This window comes from Salmo trutta, chromosome 33 (assembly GCF_901001165.1).
Source record: "Salmo trutta chromosome 33, fSalTru1.1, whole genome shotgun sequence".
NCBI classification, from domain to species: Eukaryota; Metazoa; Chordata; class Actinopteri; order Salmoniformes; family Salmonidae; genus Salmo; species Salmo trutta.
In genome coordinates this window covers 12,375,660-12,393,958 of record NC_042989.1, presented here as the reverse complement: position 1 = coordinate 12,393,958, position 18,299 = coordinate 12,375,660, and the positions used below count along the sequence as shown (strand labels likewise).

The 18,299-nt window shown below is 44.9% G+C and overlaps 1 protein-coding gene across 8 annotated transcripts in view; it reads left to right on the top strand.

Annotated features, from left to right (window-relative positions):
* Positions 1-18,299, top strand: part of ralgapa1 (Ral GTPase activating protein catalytic subunit alpha 1) — a 75,261-nt gene that overhangs the window by 35,363 nt on the left and 21,599 nt on the right. For all 8 annotated transcript variants that reach the window (XM_029729816.1, XM_029729815.1, XM_029729820.1 and 5 more), the window contains 13 exons: positions 182-337; positions 429-557; positions 1,964-2,089; positions 2,809-2,867; positions 5,330-5,438; positions 7,280-7,390; positions 7,526-7,594; positions 7,808-7,942; positions 10,129-10,312; positions 11,680-12,688; positions 15,852-15,923; positions 16,051-16,174; positions 16,368-16,523. In XM_029729816.1, the coding sequence (XP_029585676.1) occupies positions 182-337; positions 429-557; positions 1,964-2,089; positions 2,809-2,867; positions 5,330-5,438; positions 7,280-7,390; positions 7,526-7,594; positions 7,808-7,942; positions 10,129-10,312; positions 11,680-12,688; positions 15,852-15,923; positions 16,051-16,174; positions 16,368-16,523 (2,439 nt within the window). The remainder of the gene's footprint in view (positions 1-181; positions 338-428; positions 558-1,963; positions 2,090-2,808; positions 2,868-5,329; positions 5,439-7,279; positions 7,391-7,525; positions 7,595-7,807; positions 7,943-10,128; positions 10,313-11,679; positions 12,689-15,851; positions 15,924-16,050; positions 16,175-16,367; positions 16,524-18,299) is intronic.

Genomic DNA, 18,299 nt, shown 5'->3' with positions numbered 1-18,299 from the left:
TACATAATCCGTTCTGGAAAAGTCACTTCACTTCTTCACACGTTATCCTCTGAATTTCAGGGAAACAAATGCACAGATGCAGGCGAGTGTTCTTTTTACCATGACCCTGATGTAAAAGTGAACAAAGTTATACTTCTACTCTTGTATCTGTGTCACTGACTGCTTGTTGTCCACTGTACAGGCGACCATGCTGACTGAGAGGTACAAACAGGGGAAGCTGCACGCCTACAAGCTCATCTGTAAGATCATGAAGAGGAGGCAGGACGTATCGCCCAACTCGGACTTCCTCACACACTTCTACAACATCATGCACTGTGGCCTCATGCATGTCGACCAGGTGTGTGTGTGTGTGTGTGTGGAAATCTCCTCACGTCATGGGGAATATTGGTCTCCCTCTCTCACACACTCTCACTCTCTGGGTTTCACAGGACATAGTGAACACCATCATTAAGCACTGTTCTCCTCGGTTCTTCTGCATCGGCCTTCCCGGGGCCACCATGCTCATCCTGGACTTCATCATCGCAGCCAGCAGAGTCACAGCCTGCTCTTCGCTCAACGTGAGAACATCACCACCACCCTCTGATTCCATATACACAAAAATAATCAGGGCTTAAAAATTGTCACCAAAACATACTCATTTACGACCCTTTGACTTTGCAGTGCGACACCAATTTTTAAGTGGTAGCTAGGGTGCCAATGAATTTTTTTTTTTTAGCTGGTCAAGTGAGTTTTTGGTTTACAATAAAAATACAAAAAGTATTATTATGACATTCTGACAGTAATGTGCAATTGACCAAAAACAAACCATATGAACGTGTCTGCCTGTCCCTGTCTCGCTGTCGGCTGCTGTGTGAGCTAGCCACTCCCTCTTCCTACTGTGCACAACGACGTGCATTCTAATAATCACAACCATGTGACTGTTGTTCAAAATGCAATTGGCCGAAAAATATACTATTCTATTTACAGAGAGGAGAGTTACAGCTGTCTGTGACTATATCATTTATCACATCTCAATATTGAGTTAATGGCACCACTTTACAGCCGGAGTAGGCTATGTAGTACACTATATATACAAAAGTATGTGGACAGCCCTTCAAATAGGTGGATTCGGCTATTTCAGCCACACCTCTTGCTGACAGGTGTATAAAATGGAGCGCCCAGCCATGCAATCTCCATTGACAAACATTGGCAGTAGAATGGCCTTACTGAAGAGCTCAGTGATTTTCAACGTGGCGCCGTCATAGGATGCCACTTTTCCAACAACTCAGTCAAATTTCTGCCCTGCTTGAGCTGCCCCGGTCAACTGTAAGTGCTGTTATTGTGAAGTGAAACAACTTTTATAAGGCCAATCATTGCGCAACAATTCTAAAGGCAATCGCGTGTTAAAAACAGTTTTGATGGCCAAAATTAAGTAGAGCAATTTTTGGTAATTGAAGCGCGCTTCTCATTCAAGTGCATAGGCAACCGTAGGCAGGCTTCAGCATAGTAGATTGACATAGGCCAGTGATGAGATCCAACTGGGAATTATTTTTTGTTATCAAAGCTCTAGTTTTGAAATATAAGATGGTCTGAGAATAACAATACTGGCAGGCCAGGCATATAGCCAATATGCTGTGATAATCTATTTGGCCTACTGCCCAACCCTCGTTCCTACAGAACTGTTTTTATTAGGTTAATGTTACATTTCTTTTAAGTCCATATAAAAAAATATATAAATCTGAGTGGTAGATCTCGGCTTGCTTTTTTTAACTGCGAAAGTGATCTTGACTCAGGACATTTTGCTCACCGCTGCTGTACACACTTCTGCATGCACCACACTACACTGACCCCCACAGTACAGTGCAATAGTCTGTTTCAACACCGTTATCTTCTGTGTTTGCCCATGACTGGATTGCAAAGGATAGTGTTGTGATATGGATTTAAACTGTGGATGTGAGTTGACACCCGTCCGTCCATCTGTCAGGCCCCGCGGGTGGAGGCTCAGATCCTGCTGGGTTCTCTGGTGTGTTTCCCTAACCTGTATGAGGAGCTGCCCGCCCTGCACCCCACCACCGCTGACGTGGTCATGACCAAGTTCAGAGACGTCAAGGTAACTGTCCTCGTGGGGTGGTTGCTTAACTCTTGTCTTCAACCTGCTTTACTCTTTTGCTTCAACCTGTAGGAACCGCTTCCAGAGAAGTGTACCATTTTACAAGATGGTCAGAGAGAGGGGTATATTGAAAAGATAGGAGGGGGACAGAGTTTGTCGAAGGGCAGTGGGCGTTGAGTTTTTTACCAATACTGACAGGGGCATTAATGACCTGGAGGTGGCGTCACTAACCACTAGATCACTAGTAACCGTTAGACCACCTAACCCACATACTGTTTGATGTTGTATCAAACGCACATTAAACCTAATTACCTTTTTTTTATTTCTATCTCTGTGGTACTGAGGGAGCAGCAGCGCCAGCCTAGCTAACTCTCTAATGGGTGATTAGCTATGCCACAGGCGCCCATTCACAGGACCTTGTTGTTATTGGGCCGCTTTTGGTTGATTGCTGGTTAAAGAGCTAATTCCATGCATGAGAGCGTTTCTTATTTGGACAGAGAATTTCACATGATGGCATCTGATAGCCTGGGTCTGGCTATGAATGACAAAGCACTGGTTAATTCAGCAAATAGGCAGTCTGCTTTTTCGTTGTGTGCATCCCTGTTTTCAGCAGACCAACAGATTTTGCTGGAGCCCGGTTGTTCATTGGAGAATAAAACCGGCTGATTTGTACATTCATGTGTCGATTTGATTGATTGATTGACTGTTCTCTGTTTTAGGAACACATCATCAAACACATCCTGAGTTCAGCCAGAGATGAGCCTTCAGCCCCAGCCAGGTATTTTTCTCACGTCTCGAGCTCTTGAATTAAACGACAATCAACATTTACATACTACACTAACATAGATTATATGAAAAACATACATAGACATTTGTGAGGTAGATTACTAGCATATGACAGTAAGCAGTCTTTGTCTCTCTGACCTGAGGAAGACATCTGCCCAGCAGATTAATGTAATAATAATGGTGATAATGGTTGTGGTAGACAATAGGCCATGAGAGCTGGGGTTTTGGCAGGGGGAAGTAATCAATGCTGTCAGATTTGTCTGGTCATCCATACTGTAACCTAGCCAGACAGACAGATTAAGCCAAGTGTCATCTGAAGTAATCCACTGACTGTAGGCTTATGGGGGAGTGAGGAGTAGTGTACTCCCCCTGCCGCCTACGGTGTCCCAAATGGAACCCTATTCTCTTTATAGTGCACTACTTTTGACCAGAGCCCTATGGGCCCTGGTTCTGAAATGTTACACTTTTATAGGGAATAGGGTTCCATTTGGTGGACAGTCTCTGTCTTCTGCAGGACCAGGCCCCCTCAGTGGAAGAGGTGCTAGTTTGAGTGTGCGTGCCACGGTGTTAGAGAGCTAAATACTGAGAGACCTGGGGGGCTGGACGTGAGGGAATGGGGAGGAGGGTGTCACTGTTTTGGCTGTGGTGACATTCAAAACGGTCCTTGGTTATACTGTGGTCTACACAGCATATTGTCCTTGTTCGTCTCATACAAGGTCAGACTGACAATGACATTACCAGTTGATTAAGCGTTTACATTGCATTTGGAAAGTATTCAGACCCCTTCCCTTACACATTTTGTTACGTTACAGCCTTATTCTTAAATTGATTAAATTGTTTTTCCTCATCAATCTACACACAATACCCCTTAATGACAAAGTGAAAACAGGTTTTTAGAAATGTTTGCAAATGTATTAAAAAATAAACGGATACCGTATTTACAGTAGTATTCAGACCCTTTGCTATGCGACTCGAAATTGACCTCGGGTGCATCCTGTTTCCATTGATCATCCTTGATGTTTCTACAACTTGATTGCAGTCCACTTGTATTAAATTGGTTGGACATGATTGGAAAGGCACACACCTGTTTATATAAGGTCCCACAGTTGACATTGCATGTCAGAGCAATAACCAATCCATGAGGTCCAAGGAATGGTCCGTAGAGCTTCGAGACAGAATTGTGTCGAGGCACAAATCTGTGGAAGGTTACCAAAAAATGTCTGCAGCATTGAGGTCCCGAAGAACACAGTGACCTGCATCATTCTTAAATGGAAGAAGTTTGGAACCACCAAGACAATTTCTGGAGCTGGCCGCACGGCCAAACTGAGAAATCGGAGGAGAAGGACCTTGGTCAGGGAGGTGACCAAGAACCTGACGTTCACTCTGACAGAGCTCCAGAGTTCCTCTTTGGTGATGGAAGGATCTTCCAGGACAACCATCTCTGCAGCACTCCACCAATCAGGCCTTCATGGTAGAGTGGCCAGATGGAAGCCACACTTCAGTAAAAGGCACATGATGGCGTGCTTGGAGTTTGCCAAAAGGCACTAAAGGACTCTCATACCATGAGAGACAAGATTCTTTGGTTTGATGAAACCAAGATTGAACTCTTTGGCCTGATTGCCAAGTGTCACATCTGGAGGAAACCTGGCACCCTCCCTACTATGAAGCATGGAAGTGGCAGCATCATGCTTTGGGGATGTTTTTCAGCGGCAGGGACTGCGAGACTAGTCAGGATCGAGGGAAAGATGAACAGAGGGAAAGTACAGAGATATGCTTGATGATAACCTGCTCCAGAGAGCTCAGGAACTTAGACTGAGGCGAAGGTTCACCTTCCAACAGGACAACAACTCTAAACACACAGCCAAGACAACACAGGAGTGGCTTCGCGACACGTCTCTGAATATCCTTGAATGGCCCAGCCAGAGCCCGAACTTGAACCCGATCGAACATCTCTGGGGAGACCTGAAGCTCCCCATCCAACCTGACAGAGCTTGAGAGGATCTGCATAGAGGAATGGAAGAAACTCTCCAAATACAGTTGTGCCAAGCTTGTAGCGTCATAACAAAGAAGACTCGAGGCTGACTTGAGGCAAATAAGACTCTGATCGCTGACAGAGGTGCTTCAACATAGTACTGAGTAAAGAAAGGGTCTGAATACTTATGTCAAGGTGATATTTCAGGGGGGGGTTTATACATTTTGCTAACATTTCTTAAAAAAGAAAAAACGTTTTTGCTTTGTCATTATGGTGTATTGTGTGTAGATTGAGAGGAATTTTTTATTTATTTTATATAACAAAATGTAGACAAAGTCAAGAGGTCTGAATACTTTCCAAATGTTAATGTTGGATTATGGGTTAACAACTTTAACATGTGACATAATTTATAATGGACTAAGATGTCTGTTAAAAAAACAGCCCAATAGACAATGAATAGGAGTTGTGTTTGCCCCCGTCAGGTGTGTGGCCCTGTGCAGTCTGGGTATCTGGCTGTGTGAGGAGTTGGTCCACGGCACCCAACACACTCAGATCAAAGAAGCCCTCAACGTCATCTGTGTCACTCTGAAGGTAGCTATATATAATATGCCACTTTAGACAAAAGCGTCTGCTAAGTAAAGTGACTAATAGTTCTGTGAGTGAGTGAGTGCGTACATTTCTGGTATGTGATCGTTGCAGGAATTGAACCCATAACCTTGGTGCTTTTGGCATCATCTGTCATGCAAAGTGACTTGAATTTTGAAATGTGTTGCCTTGCCTTCATCCCTTGCCATGGGAAGTGTTCTGTTGCAGTCCCTGGTTAGAAGTAGCACAGCAGCAGAAGTCTCCCTGTGGCCTGCCCTGGTCTGTGTGGTGTTTACTGGCACACTTAGTTTTAGCCTGCCTGGAGAGAGAGAGCGATGGGCTGCACTGAGTAGCCAGAAGAAGCTTACTGACAGTACCGACTGGTCTGGGCCCCCACACACACACACACACACACACACACACACACCACCCAACTCTAACCCAGCTAAATCTGGCCCGACTGTCAACATGTTTGGCTTCTCCACTGCGCTCCACTCTCCTCAGACAGAAGGCTAATCCAGTGAAGAATGCATGCTCCACCGACCTCAAGGAATTATTATATTTCTATCGTCTGAAATGAGGGCGCTTGCCAAACGGCCCCCCTTCTCTCGCTCCTCCTGTCCATACTGTTATCCAATCAAATGGAATGGCTGGTGATCCAGCCCATTGTTTTGTGTGGGCATTGGCACTGCTGGTCTGGAGAAGCACTCTGCAGTCTTCCTGAGCCAGGGTCACAATGAGAAGGAGAGGAGGGTCGTCTCCCTGAGCCCCTCACACACCCCTCACACACTGACAATGGCTCTTCCTCAATTATATAAAAGGTCCGTCTTCTCTTCACCTCCTTTCCTTTATTGCACTGATCTGAAATAACTGGCCAGGTGAAAGCCTGTCACTTTTTCACCTATCAAGTCTTTTCCAATTGGTGCAGATGAAGGGGAGGAGATTTTTAAGCAATTAAGATGGTGCCAGGAGGAGCAGGGAATAGGAGGGTTGCCTCTCCCTGTGCCCTTTCAGCCTACACCTCTCACAATGAGAGGAGTGTCGAGCCCCCCACCCTCCCTCTCAATGAGTGTTTGGGCCTCTTCCAGTCAGCAGAATTAGGCTCATCCACATCTTAATCCTGATCACAGATCAAGACAGTCTCTGACACAATGTGCTGTTTTTCCTCCTGTCAGCTTGGCTCTACACCAGGGATGGGCAACTTTGATAGGGGGTGGGGGCCACAAAAAATTTGAACTCATCATGAGGGGCTGCAGTGGCTCGTGGGTCTGCGTACCCACATCCATACCCACACATGCAGTCAGAGCTCTAGCCTTTTGTGGGCCCTAAGTTAAGTTGTGTTGGGGGAGGCAGTTTTATAGCAAGTTTGCTGCAATTCTACTGTTTTCCATGGAGTGGAGAGAAGATTTAGCAATTTTGTAACTCATTTCATGCAATTCTAGTAATTATGCTATAGGGTGTAGAGAAATGTTTGCTGTTTTTAATATGGTATCTAAGTGAGTGACTAACAAAATCAATGGCCGACCCCCCGGTCGCTAATTTGACCATCTTTACTACAATCTACAAAATGTTAGCTGACAAGGGCTTATTAAGTGACTGTCATTTACTGACAAAACAAGCGAAAAAATGCTGATGCAACCACATCTCGAAATGGCACATAGGTTATTCTACTATTCTAACTCTCAACAGTAAGTTGAGATGTTTTTTATGTGTTTTTGGCGGGGGGATTGATCTGCAGACCTACAAAAGGGGGGGCCTGCGGGCCGCAAGTTGCCCATCCTTGCCCTACACTACTCTACATCTGCTGAGAGTAGTCAGTGTGTGTTTTTGTCTCTTTTGTTTTTCAGTTTCCAAATAAAACTGTCGCGCTGGTGGCCTCCGACATTCTGCACTTGCTCATAAACTATGTCGATGACCTTCAGAAATTCCCCCCAGACACTCCAAAGAAAATAGTTGAGGTAAATTTGGGTGTCCATTTTTATTTATGCATTAAGGTATGTCAATTATTTCTGGAGCTTTTCAAGAGTATCCTTTTTAAATTACAAAACAATATATCTTTTTGCTTTCAATTTTTTTTTAAACTCTTGTTTCAGATCCTCATAGCGACCGTAACTCACCTGCTCCCCACTACAGAATCTTCCCCTCATGAACTGGACAAGAGGGTATGTCACCTCACCTCATACACAACTCTCCTAGTCAAATGGAGATCTATTAATAATACCTATTACAACGTTGCTGTTAGTTTTCTGTTTACAGTACTGGCCTGACACGTTTTTTTGCAGAAGCACAATTCATTTTCTGTCATGATCCAGTATTTTGTTCTCTGATTTATTGATGTAATCAAACTATATTTGTTGTGGCCTGTCTGTCCCTAGTTGGTGGTGTCTCTGCTGTTGTGCCTCCTGGACTGGGTGATGGCTCTGCCTCCTAAGACTCTGCTGCAGCCTGTCCAAACACTCAGCCCCGACAAGGACAAGCCAGACAAGTCTGTCCTCAGCTGTATCTATAAGGTATGCCCAATCCAAAAATGGAACTTTCTAAATGAGCTTTCTGAAGTAGCGTTGTGAATTGATTGACTTCAAGGCAATATATACAGTTGAAGTCGGAAGTTTACATACACCTTAGGCAAATACATTTAAACTCAGTTTTTCACAATTCCTGACATTTAATCCTCATAAAAATTCCCTGTCTTAGGTCAGTTAGGATCACCACTTATATTTTAAGAATGTGAAATGTCAGAATAATAGTAGAGTGATTTATTTTAGCTATTATTTCTTTCATCACATTCCCAGTGGGTCAGTAGTTTACATACACTCAATTAGTATTTGGTAGCATTGCCTTTAAATTGTTTAACTTGGGTCAAATGTTTCGGGTAGCCTTCCACAAGCTTCCCACAATAAGTTGGGTGAATTTTGGCCCATTCCTCCTGACAGCTGGTGTAACTGAGTCAGGTTTGTAGGCCTCCTTGCTTGCACACGCTTTTTCAGTTCTGCTCACAAATTTTCTATAGGATTGAGGTCAGGGCTTTGTGATGGCCACTCCAATACCTTGACTTTGTTGTCCTTAAGCCATTTTGCCACAATTTTGGAAGTATGCTTGGGGTCATTGTTCATTTGGAAGACCCATTTGCGACCAAGCTTTAACTTCCTGACTGATGTCTTGAGATATTGCTTTAATGTGTCCACATAATTTCCCTCCCTCATGATGCCATCTATTTTGTGAAGTGCACTAGTCCCTCCTGCAGCAAAGCACCCCTACAACGTGATGCTGCCACACCTGTGCTTCACGGTTGGGATGGTGTTTTTCGGCTTGCAAGCCTCCCCCTTTTTCCTCCAAACATAACGATGGTCATTATAGCCAAACAGTTCTATTTTTGTTTCATCAGACCAGAGGACATTTCTCCAAAAAGTACGATTTTTGTCCCCATGTGCAGTTGCAAACCGTTGTCTGACTTTTTTATGGCGGTTTTGGAGCAGTGGCTTCTTCCTTACTGAGCGGCCTTTCAGGTTACGTCTATATAGGACTTGTTTTACTGTGGATATAGATACTTTTGTACCTGTTTCCTTCAGCATCTCCACAAGGTTTTTGCACCAAAGTACGTTCATCTCTAGGAGACAGAACACGTCTCCTTCCGGAGCGGTATGACGGCTGCGGGGTCCCATGGTGTTTATACTTGGGTACTATTGTTTGTACAGATGAACGTGGTACCTTCGGGCATTTGGAAATTGCTCCCAAGGATGAACCAGACTTTATCTGAGGTCTTGGCTGATTTCTTTTGATTTTCCCATGATGTCAAGCAAAGAGGCACTGAGTTTGAAGGTAGGCCTTGAAATACATCCACCGGTACACCTCCAATTGACTCAAATGATGTCAATTAGCTTATCAGAAGCTTCTAAAGCCGTGACATAATTTTCTGGAATTTTCCAAGCTGTTTACAGGCACAGTCAACTTAGTGTATGTAAACTTCTGACCCATTGGAATTGTGGTACTGTGCATTATAAGTGAAATAATCTGTCTGTAAACAATTGTCATGCACAAAGTAGATGTCCTAACCGACTTGCTAAAACTGTAGTTTGTTAAAAAGACATTTGTGGAGTGGTTGAAAAACGAGTTTTAATGACTCCAACCTAAGTGTATGTAGACTTCCGACTTCAACTGTAATGCCGACATATCCGATTTTACTTGTACATATGCTAGCAGGGATCTCTGCTTCACGTTGACCGTAACATATAGTGGGGTGTCGAGCACAAACCATGTAGTATTTCTTTGTGTTTAGGTTTTTTTTATTTAGTAATGGAGCTATTAGCAGAGGCTTTCTGTGGCAGGGCATCTGTCTATCTGTCTCTGAAGTCATTAATGGTGGAACAGTTCAGGACTGCTTCGTTACATCTTTAATACAGACTGTGGGGACTCCTTCCTAATGCATGCCACAGCTGGCACTGAGTGCACCCGGACTCACTCACTGCTCAGTAGTCAGTCCTCGGTAGTCAGCACTCAATCACAGCATTCTCTCTTCCCATTACCACCCTCTCTGTCTCCATGGAAACGCACAGTGACGGGATTGGCAGATAATTTAATTACTTTCTCTCTTTCTCTCTCTATAGAAAACTACAGTCATGTGAAATATGGTAGTGTTAATTGATTGATTTCTTGGGACTTTCTCCGATCTCCCCTTTCTTCCCTTCTCTACTCCCAGGTGCTGCATGGCTGTGTGTATGGGGCCCAGAACTTCAACAGCCCCAGGTATTTCCCCATGAACCTGTCAGACCTGACCAGTCCTGACTACGACCCCTTCCTGCTGCTGGAGAGTCTGAAGGAACCAGAGCCCCTCCACTCCCCTGACTCAGAACGCTCCTCCAAACTACAGCCTGTCACCGAGGGTAAGAACACTACCTGTTCTGTTGCTACTTCTCCTTTTCTCAGTCACATTGTCATCTCTACATATCCTACTCGTTCATGTTTTAGTCCATATAACCTCATGGATATTCAAAAGCCCCTTTTTAGAAACATCTTGGTTGCACTTTACACTACAGAGTAACTATAACCATGTTATTCCGATCCTGACATTTTTGTTTCCCCACTGAAATAATACCAACTATCTGATGAGGAGAGAGAAAATGGATGAGCTGAGTCCAGTCAGTGTGGCTGCTCTGCTCTGCCTCAGGTCTGGCCAAGCCCTGATATGTCTGTAGCCTTCTTCATCATGGTGTCTAACGGAGGGTACCACTATATCAGTGCTAGGTGTGGCCTGGCTTGTTAAAGGTAGCCGTGCTAAGGACTGAATGTAATGTGAATGCAGCTAGGTTCCTCTGTGTCCTGACTCCTGTGTTAGATTCAGAGCAGCAGGGAGCCTCTGTACCTGGGCACCTGCAGCTTTTTCCATCAGGAGAAAATGACTAATCATTGGAGCACTTTGTGATGCATGCTGCTTTCCTTCCAAAGTTGTTAGCAACTAACTGTCTTTCTCTCCGGTCCTCTATCTATAATCCTCTATCTATCCATTTATTTGTTTATTTCACTCCTTTTCTTTTGGTGTGGCAGAGGATGGCTGGATGGATGGAGGGAGGGAGGGAGGGAAGGGAAGATGTTACCTTTTTATTTATACAGGTTTGCCTCATTGAGATCAAAATTGCTTATGCAAGAGACACCTGTACCTAAAAGGGCACCTTCGATTTTGTTGGAGAGAGAGGGAGAGAAACCTGTCATCATGTTCTGTCGATAGGCACATTCTTTTTCCCTGTAATGGCTCGCTCAGGGTTTGTGCAGCTCTGTGGGACTGTAATTATGCTTATTGCAAAGGGGTGGCTGCTAGCACACTGAGTGTGATGGCATTGGCTTGTTCTCTGCATGGTGCCACACAGAAATGTAAAGAGATTCTCAGTTGGAGCCATTGAGGTATCTAGTGTTCTAACTGGAATCTAAGCGCTCTACTACACAGACCTTGATTTCTTCATCATACCCTAAATGTGCTTTGATTGGCTAGATTCCACAGACAGTCCTCTCCCTCATCCCTCTACACTCTGTTGGAGATAAACTCTGACACTACAAATACCTGGTCCCACTGGGATGAGCTGATAACTACATGTTATTGACTGGCTGACTGACTGACTGGCTGACTTCTCTTTTTCTATCTCTTCTCTGTTTATTGACACTGGCCTTGAAATGTCAACATTAAACAGATTCCAGTACATACCCCTGTTCTAATTGTAGAGCTCTTTATCTCCTTATTCTTCCTCTCTCCCTGTAGTGCGGAGCCGTATCCAGCATGGTCTGATCTCCATCGCAGCCAGGACAGTCATCACCCATCTTGTCAACCACCTTGGCCACTACCCCATGTCTGGAGGCCCTGCCACCTTAACCAGCCATGTCTGTGAGAACATGGACAACCCATACAGCGAGAGCCCTGACCTGGCCCCAGAGCTCTTCGACGGGCCCAACCTGCAGTTCTTTGTCCTGAACGGTACCACCCTCCTGTCCTGTCTCCAGATCCGGGCTGAGGACGGTGTGCCCGGAGGTGGGATGTCTGCAGGCCTCACCACTACCAGCGCCTGTGTGAGGGTTATTGTTAGGGATATCTCCGGCAAACACTCGTGGGACTCGGCTGTACTGTACGGCCCGCCTCACTGTGCTGCTCCTAACCAGCCCCTGCACCTCTACAGTAAAAGACCTACAGAGAGAACGAATACAGATGGGGAGAAGAACCGAGCAGGGGAGCTTGGCGAGAGGGAAGAGAAGGAGAGGGAAGAGGGGACTGCACTGGAGGAGGAGGAGGAGGAGGAAGAAGAAGTGGTTGTGGTGCTGGGAGAGGATGAGCTGGGAGAGGGGGAGCAGGGGGAGGCTGTGGAGGAGGAAGAAGAGGGGGAGGAGGAAGGTGCCTTGGAGCTGATGGCCCCGCAGGCCAAGCGTGTGTGTCGGGAGGTGGTTCCGTCCTGGGACTCCCTACGAGAAGATGACGTTCTAGATGAGATGCTGCAGTACCTGGGCTACTCCAGCCCCGAGTGTCTGCAGCGCGCCGGAGCCCCCCTCAACATCCCCGCCCCGCCCCCTGTCTGCGTCTCGGAGAAGCAGGAGAACGACGTGATCAACGCCATCCTGAAGCAGTGTGCTGAGGAGAGGGACTTTGCGGTGCACAGGGGGAATGGGCTGAACATGAGGGCTGTGGAGCAGGGGGAGCCGGAGCCCCACAGGCCCCAGTCAGCCTTTTACTACTGCAGGCTGCTACTCAACATCCTGGGCATGAACTCTTGGGAGAAGAGGTGAAAGAGAGACCAACCACACCACAAACTAGGGTCCTGTACAGTGGGGCATGAAGCAGGAGAAAACTTTTTGAAACTGAGTGAAAGCGAGGTACTACCCTGTCCAAAATGAAAAGCCAATTTTCAGTTTCCATTTCAGACCGTTTCAAAAAGTTTTGCTACATTGTGCCCTACTGAACACAACCAAAATCATAGTTTACAGTTGATTTAAGTTTTTATAATGAAATAGCTTTATTCTGTATTAGTTAGAGAACTGGGACATTTGATGAAAATGTTTTAGAAATCCAGTAGATTCAGGTAGAGGATGGGTATGTGATGATTTAACTAAAGCTTGTTGTCGGCTTTGGCTTGTTTTCCTAGCTTGTTCTAGGTACTGTGCTAAATTCAGATAGTGGGAAACTGCATTCTGTGTCACTGCTACCGCAAGCCTTGTTTGTCTCTCAGCCCGTCAGATTTAGTATAATCAGCTTAGACTAGATAGTCCAGCTCTCGCACTCTCTCTTTGTCTTTCTGTTTATCTCCCTCTTTCTCTGTTCATCTCCCTCTCTCTCTCTCTCTGTGTCCGTCTGTCTGTCTCTCTCTGTTTCTCTCTATAATCTCATCCACCTCATTATCACCACACTTCACTTAAATTACTTTACTTAGATTCATTTCCGAAGCAGCTATTTCTGATGGCTTTTCCCATTGCATTGATGTCTTTGAAGTATTATCTCATTGTATTACGAGAGATGGATGCTGGGTCTTTATTGATGAGAACTAATTGGGCTAAATGGAAACCGCGCATCACATCGAGCCCTAATGGCCGTGTTTATCAGTGAACACATGTTTTCTCCATCCATCTATCCAGGAGCAGTGCTCGACATAAAAATAGCCCTTCCATTCATTTCTCCCCCTCATTACTCGTCCGAAAATATATCTTTAACAGGTTTGTGTGTTTTGAAGGGGGGGGGGGGGTTATGATTGGGGGGGTTTATATGAAAGATCTCTTTATCTTATGAGTGGAATGGAGGGACAGGCACTAGAACATACATTTATTAGCCTACTCCCATCATACAAAGGGAGAATAAAAGGACACAGACTTTTAAAAACCCTGCCTCTCTCCTTTAAAAAAACATTTTATTATATCACAATTTTAAATGAAAAAAAAATGCATCACTTTCCTTCTCCTGGCATTCATACCACATTCAGTGTTTCCCCTTGGGTTGTTTTCAGCAGCTGTGGCAAAGTTGGGGCAGCAGGTAGCCTAGTGGTTAGAGCGTTGGACTAGTAACCGAAAGGTTGCAAGATCGAATCCTTGTGCTGACGAGGTAAAAATCTGTCGTTCTGCCCCTGAACAAGGCCGTTAACCCACTGTTCCTAGGCCGTCATTGTAAATAAGAATTTGTTCTTAACTGACTTGCCTAGTTAAATAAAGGTTAAATAAAAAAAGTTAGCGTATGGGCCGGTAGTGGGCGTGGCCAATAATTGCGGGGTCAACTAAAGTTTTTAAAGGCCCTCTTGGCTGCAGATATTTTATTATTTGCTGTGTTAAAGCTAATTTCCTGCAATTCTACACATTTTTCCATGAGTGGCTCAAGCATTATAACAAAAATATATGCATTTTTAACCCTTTTCAGACAGCCAGCGGAATATCACCTAGAGTACCTCGCGTAGTACACCACTTGTCCCTTAGCCACCGGTGACCATAGCAACAAAATAAACAAACATCAACGTGCAAATAAATAATCGGTATAAGACTATACGCATGCATACAAACGTATTTACATGCAACATAAATTATTCATCCAAAATGGATTAGAAAACAATTATTTTAGTTCAAACGTGACTCTGTAAACTGATAGTGTTAGCTAGTTAGAGTGAGCTGGTGCTGATGTTGGACATGCATGCAGACGTATCACCACGCAGGCAACGTTTTCTACTGTGATTGGTCAACAACGACAGCACCGCTTCAAGAATAGAGCAGAATCCTATTTTCTCCGCCTCGGCTGCTTTGCTTCCACGGGCACGAGCACCACTGACCGCTCCGCCTGGATAGAATTTTGCCACCGTCTAGGCTTCATTGAAAATGAATGGTCCAGCCTTTCTAGTGCACGCTGTCTGTTAGCGCCTTTAGACTCTGTCTAGTTTTTATTGGTGATTGTTAGTTTTCAAAGATGATCTTATCAAAAATATATAGCTCCTTTTATCTTTTCTACATACTTTATCTGGTTTTAGTAGTGTAAGTTTACACTGACAGCATTTTCCATCCTGAAAATGATTTTGACTATAGTTGAAACACTGCCATTTATTCCTCGTTAGACTAATATATTGCAATTCACTCTCGGGGGTAGCGAGCTTGCAGGCACTGTGTAATAACGGCCTTTCATGCTGTTCCCGCTTGCCGCCTCTGAAATGGCTCACTTTCAATGGAGAAAATGAAGACCATTACGTTGTAACAAGCTAATATAGAGGCCTATACTCAAATGGTGAAAGGGTGGGAGGAGGAAAAACACCGCGAAACAAAGTCCTTTCATGAAAGTAGTCGTGGCTTTTACACCCCCCACTTGAGGACCTCTCGCCTACACTAAGCTGCTAATGTTCAAGCTCCAGATGGGAGAACATAAGGCACAATTTTAAAAACTCCATATCTCATGTTGTGACGCCGGTAACTAAGATCTAAGCTTATTGATTTCTCAGGATCATCTGTGCGTTGCTTGCTACAAAGTAGCAGAGTAGTTGTGTTTTTAGCTCAAATCTTGTGAGTGATGATTTTGGGGGGGTTCTCAGTTGTTTGGCTGTGGTTTGACTCGATTGGTCTGATTTTCCAGGAAATACTGTGACTAAAACAAAGTGGCGGTCATTTAGGAGTGTGGGCCTGTTAATGGTGGAGAGAGAGTATGGAGGGAGAGGTCTGGGGCTACTCAGTGAATGTATGTGGACTATAGCCCTAATCACCTGATCACTGTCTGCCTGTAGGGAGTGAGGATGCAGGGCCTTGTTGTTGTAGAATAGACTAGAATAGATACTTTATTGTCCATACTCCGTGTGTTGTTGCAGTCAAGCTTGATAATCTTTAGAATCTATACCAAGACCTCACGGTGTTGTAAATATAATCTGTAGGCTATGTAGAATCTATGCCACAATTATTTATGCCAATGGCATATACACTTGTTTTCTGTCATAGGAGCAACTTCCATCTCCTGAAGAAGAACGAGAAACTGCTTAGAGAGCTGAAGAACCTTGATTCCAGGCAGTGGTAAGTTACTGTTTCTCTTTCAGACTGAAAAAGTGACTGTTTTACTTTTAGGGAACAACAAAAATGTGTCCTTATCTTTCTCCTCTTGTTCATCGTCTTTTCTCCCAATGCCCCTCTTTTCCTCTAGTCGTGAGACTCACAAGATAGCTGTGTTTTACGTGGCGGAGGGGCAAGAGGACAAGCACTCTATCCTGTCTAATACCAGTGGTAGTCAGGCCTACGAGGACTTTGTCTCTGGGCTGGGCTGGGAGGTAAGACAGACCCCTACTCTCTGCACTACAACCTTTCAGCATCACTGTATATAAGCCTTACATGTATCATTAATAGTGAGTTATATTAATATTACGTTGTATTGTTTGTGCCTCTTGGAGGGACTTTGTGACGTGGGTGGTTAAGGTTAATGTATGGTTGTGTCCAGTGCTGATGGTCCTTTGTGTGTAACAGGTGAATCTGACCAGTCACTGTGGCTTCATGGGAGGTCTTCAGAGGAACAAGAGCACGGGTCTGACCACGCCTTACTTCGCCACCTCTACCGTGGAGGTCATGTTCCATGTCTCCACACGCATGCCCCCCGACTCTGACGACTCACTCACCAAAAAGGTCTGTTATGATGTTCCAGGAAATGGCAGTTGACGTCTGTGTGAAAAAAGTCATGTCTGACAGCATCCTGTTATGCTCTCTTATTGAGATACACACAATCTGCCTGTACCGCTCACTCCATTTTCACCCAGTCAGCAGGGTGTAGGTTATTCTGTGTTGCCACCTTAGATGACCACTGATCCCCCTACAGAGAGAGATACCCAATGTCTGCTCTGTGTCTTACACAGACACCACTCTGTGGCGCTTGTCTGTACCACCTGACTCCTACAATGCGGAACAAAAAGACAGTCTCAGACGGCGCTGTTCATAGTCCACTACTAACCATTATATGACCAGCTCTCTCAGGTGGCTCACATTTCTACCTGCAGAGAGCTGTTTCTGTGTGAACATGATCCCCACAGAGAAACATGCCATGTTTTGCTACAGAAGAGTAGAGGAAATGAAATGTCCTTCCAGCAACAGGGGGAGTGGGGGAGAAATAATATTCTCACCTTCATCCCCCTCTCTCTCATGTACTCATGAAGCTCTTTCCCCTTCCGTCTTGCTTCATATCCCTTTACCTCACTCACCTAATTATTTCTCTTTTCTCCTTCCCGTTGGAACACGGCAGCGTTTCTCTCTCTTTCCCCCTCCGTCACTTTTACCTCAGACTTCACCTCTCTCCGTTGTTTTTGTCCTCTTCTACAAATGTCCATCTGCATTGGTATTATTTTTCAGCAGGCAGGCAGAAATGGAATAAGAGGGCTTGGGCTGTAATGAGTTTGTCTGTGAGGCCGGCCCATGATACAGCCTGTAGCCATAAATGGCCGCGGCGATGCAGGATGAACAATGAAGTATCGTTAGAGCTGTCCCCTCACTTCCCCTAGCATTCGTCTTCAACAGTGGCATTACACACACAGCCCTGGCCAGACACTAAGGTGCTGCTAATACGAACAGCAGACTCATTAATGAACGCAGACCGACAGGAGGGGAATATTGAAATGGGGTGTGTATGTTTTGGGAGGAACCTAGTTTGACCTGAGAAAGACGTTCATGGGGGGGCGTTCTAATTGGATTACAGCGATTGCCAATAATACACACACATAGCTGCAGTGTTTTCATGTTGAGTATAGTAGATGAGAGGATTGGGATTGTACCAGAGGAACATTGTGGTGTATAATGACTTGTAATAAGCAGATGGATCGTTAGCTGTGAGTTTTAATTTCCTTCCCCTTGTTCTGCAGCGGCTTAGATGAGCTGAGAGGGGTGTCTTTTATCACAGTCTGATTTGAGGGGTTGAATAACGACCTGAAACACCACTGATTGCTTGCTTCCTGTGAGCACTGTCTGGTTCTTCACTCACACTGCTGATAATGTGAACTATCATGCATCCAGTCCGTCAGATGACCTCTAAGATATGACCCTAAAATGAAAGAAAATTCTTACCACCGTATCTCACATAAGAGCCTCCCATTTCATTGCTCAAATCAGTCATTCCATCCTCCAGCCCCCCAAAACGCCTGTCTGTCTTCATGTACTGCACCAGTCCTCACCGCTCTACTTATAATTCGTTGCTGCAATTTAGGTGTGTCTGTATGGCAGCAAAGCAAGGTTTGTACACTACATGGCCAAAGTATGTGACACCTTTTGAAATTAGTACATTCGTCTATTTCAGACAAATCGAGCACACACCCATGCAATCTCCATTGACAAACATTGGCAGTAGAATGGCCTTACTGAAGAGCTCAGTGACTTTCAGCGTGGCACCGTCATAGGATGCCACCTTTCCCACAAGTT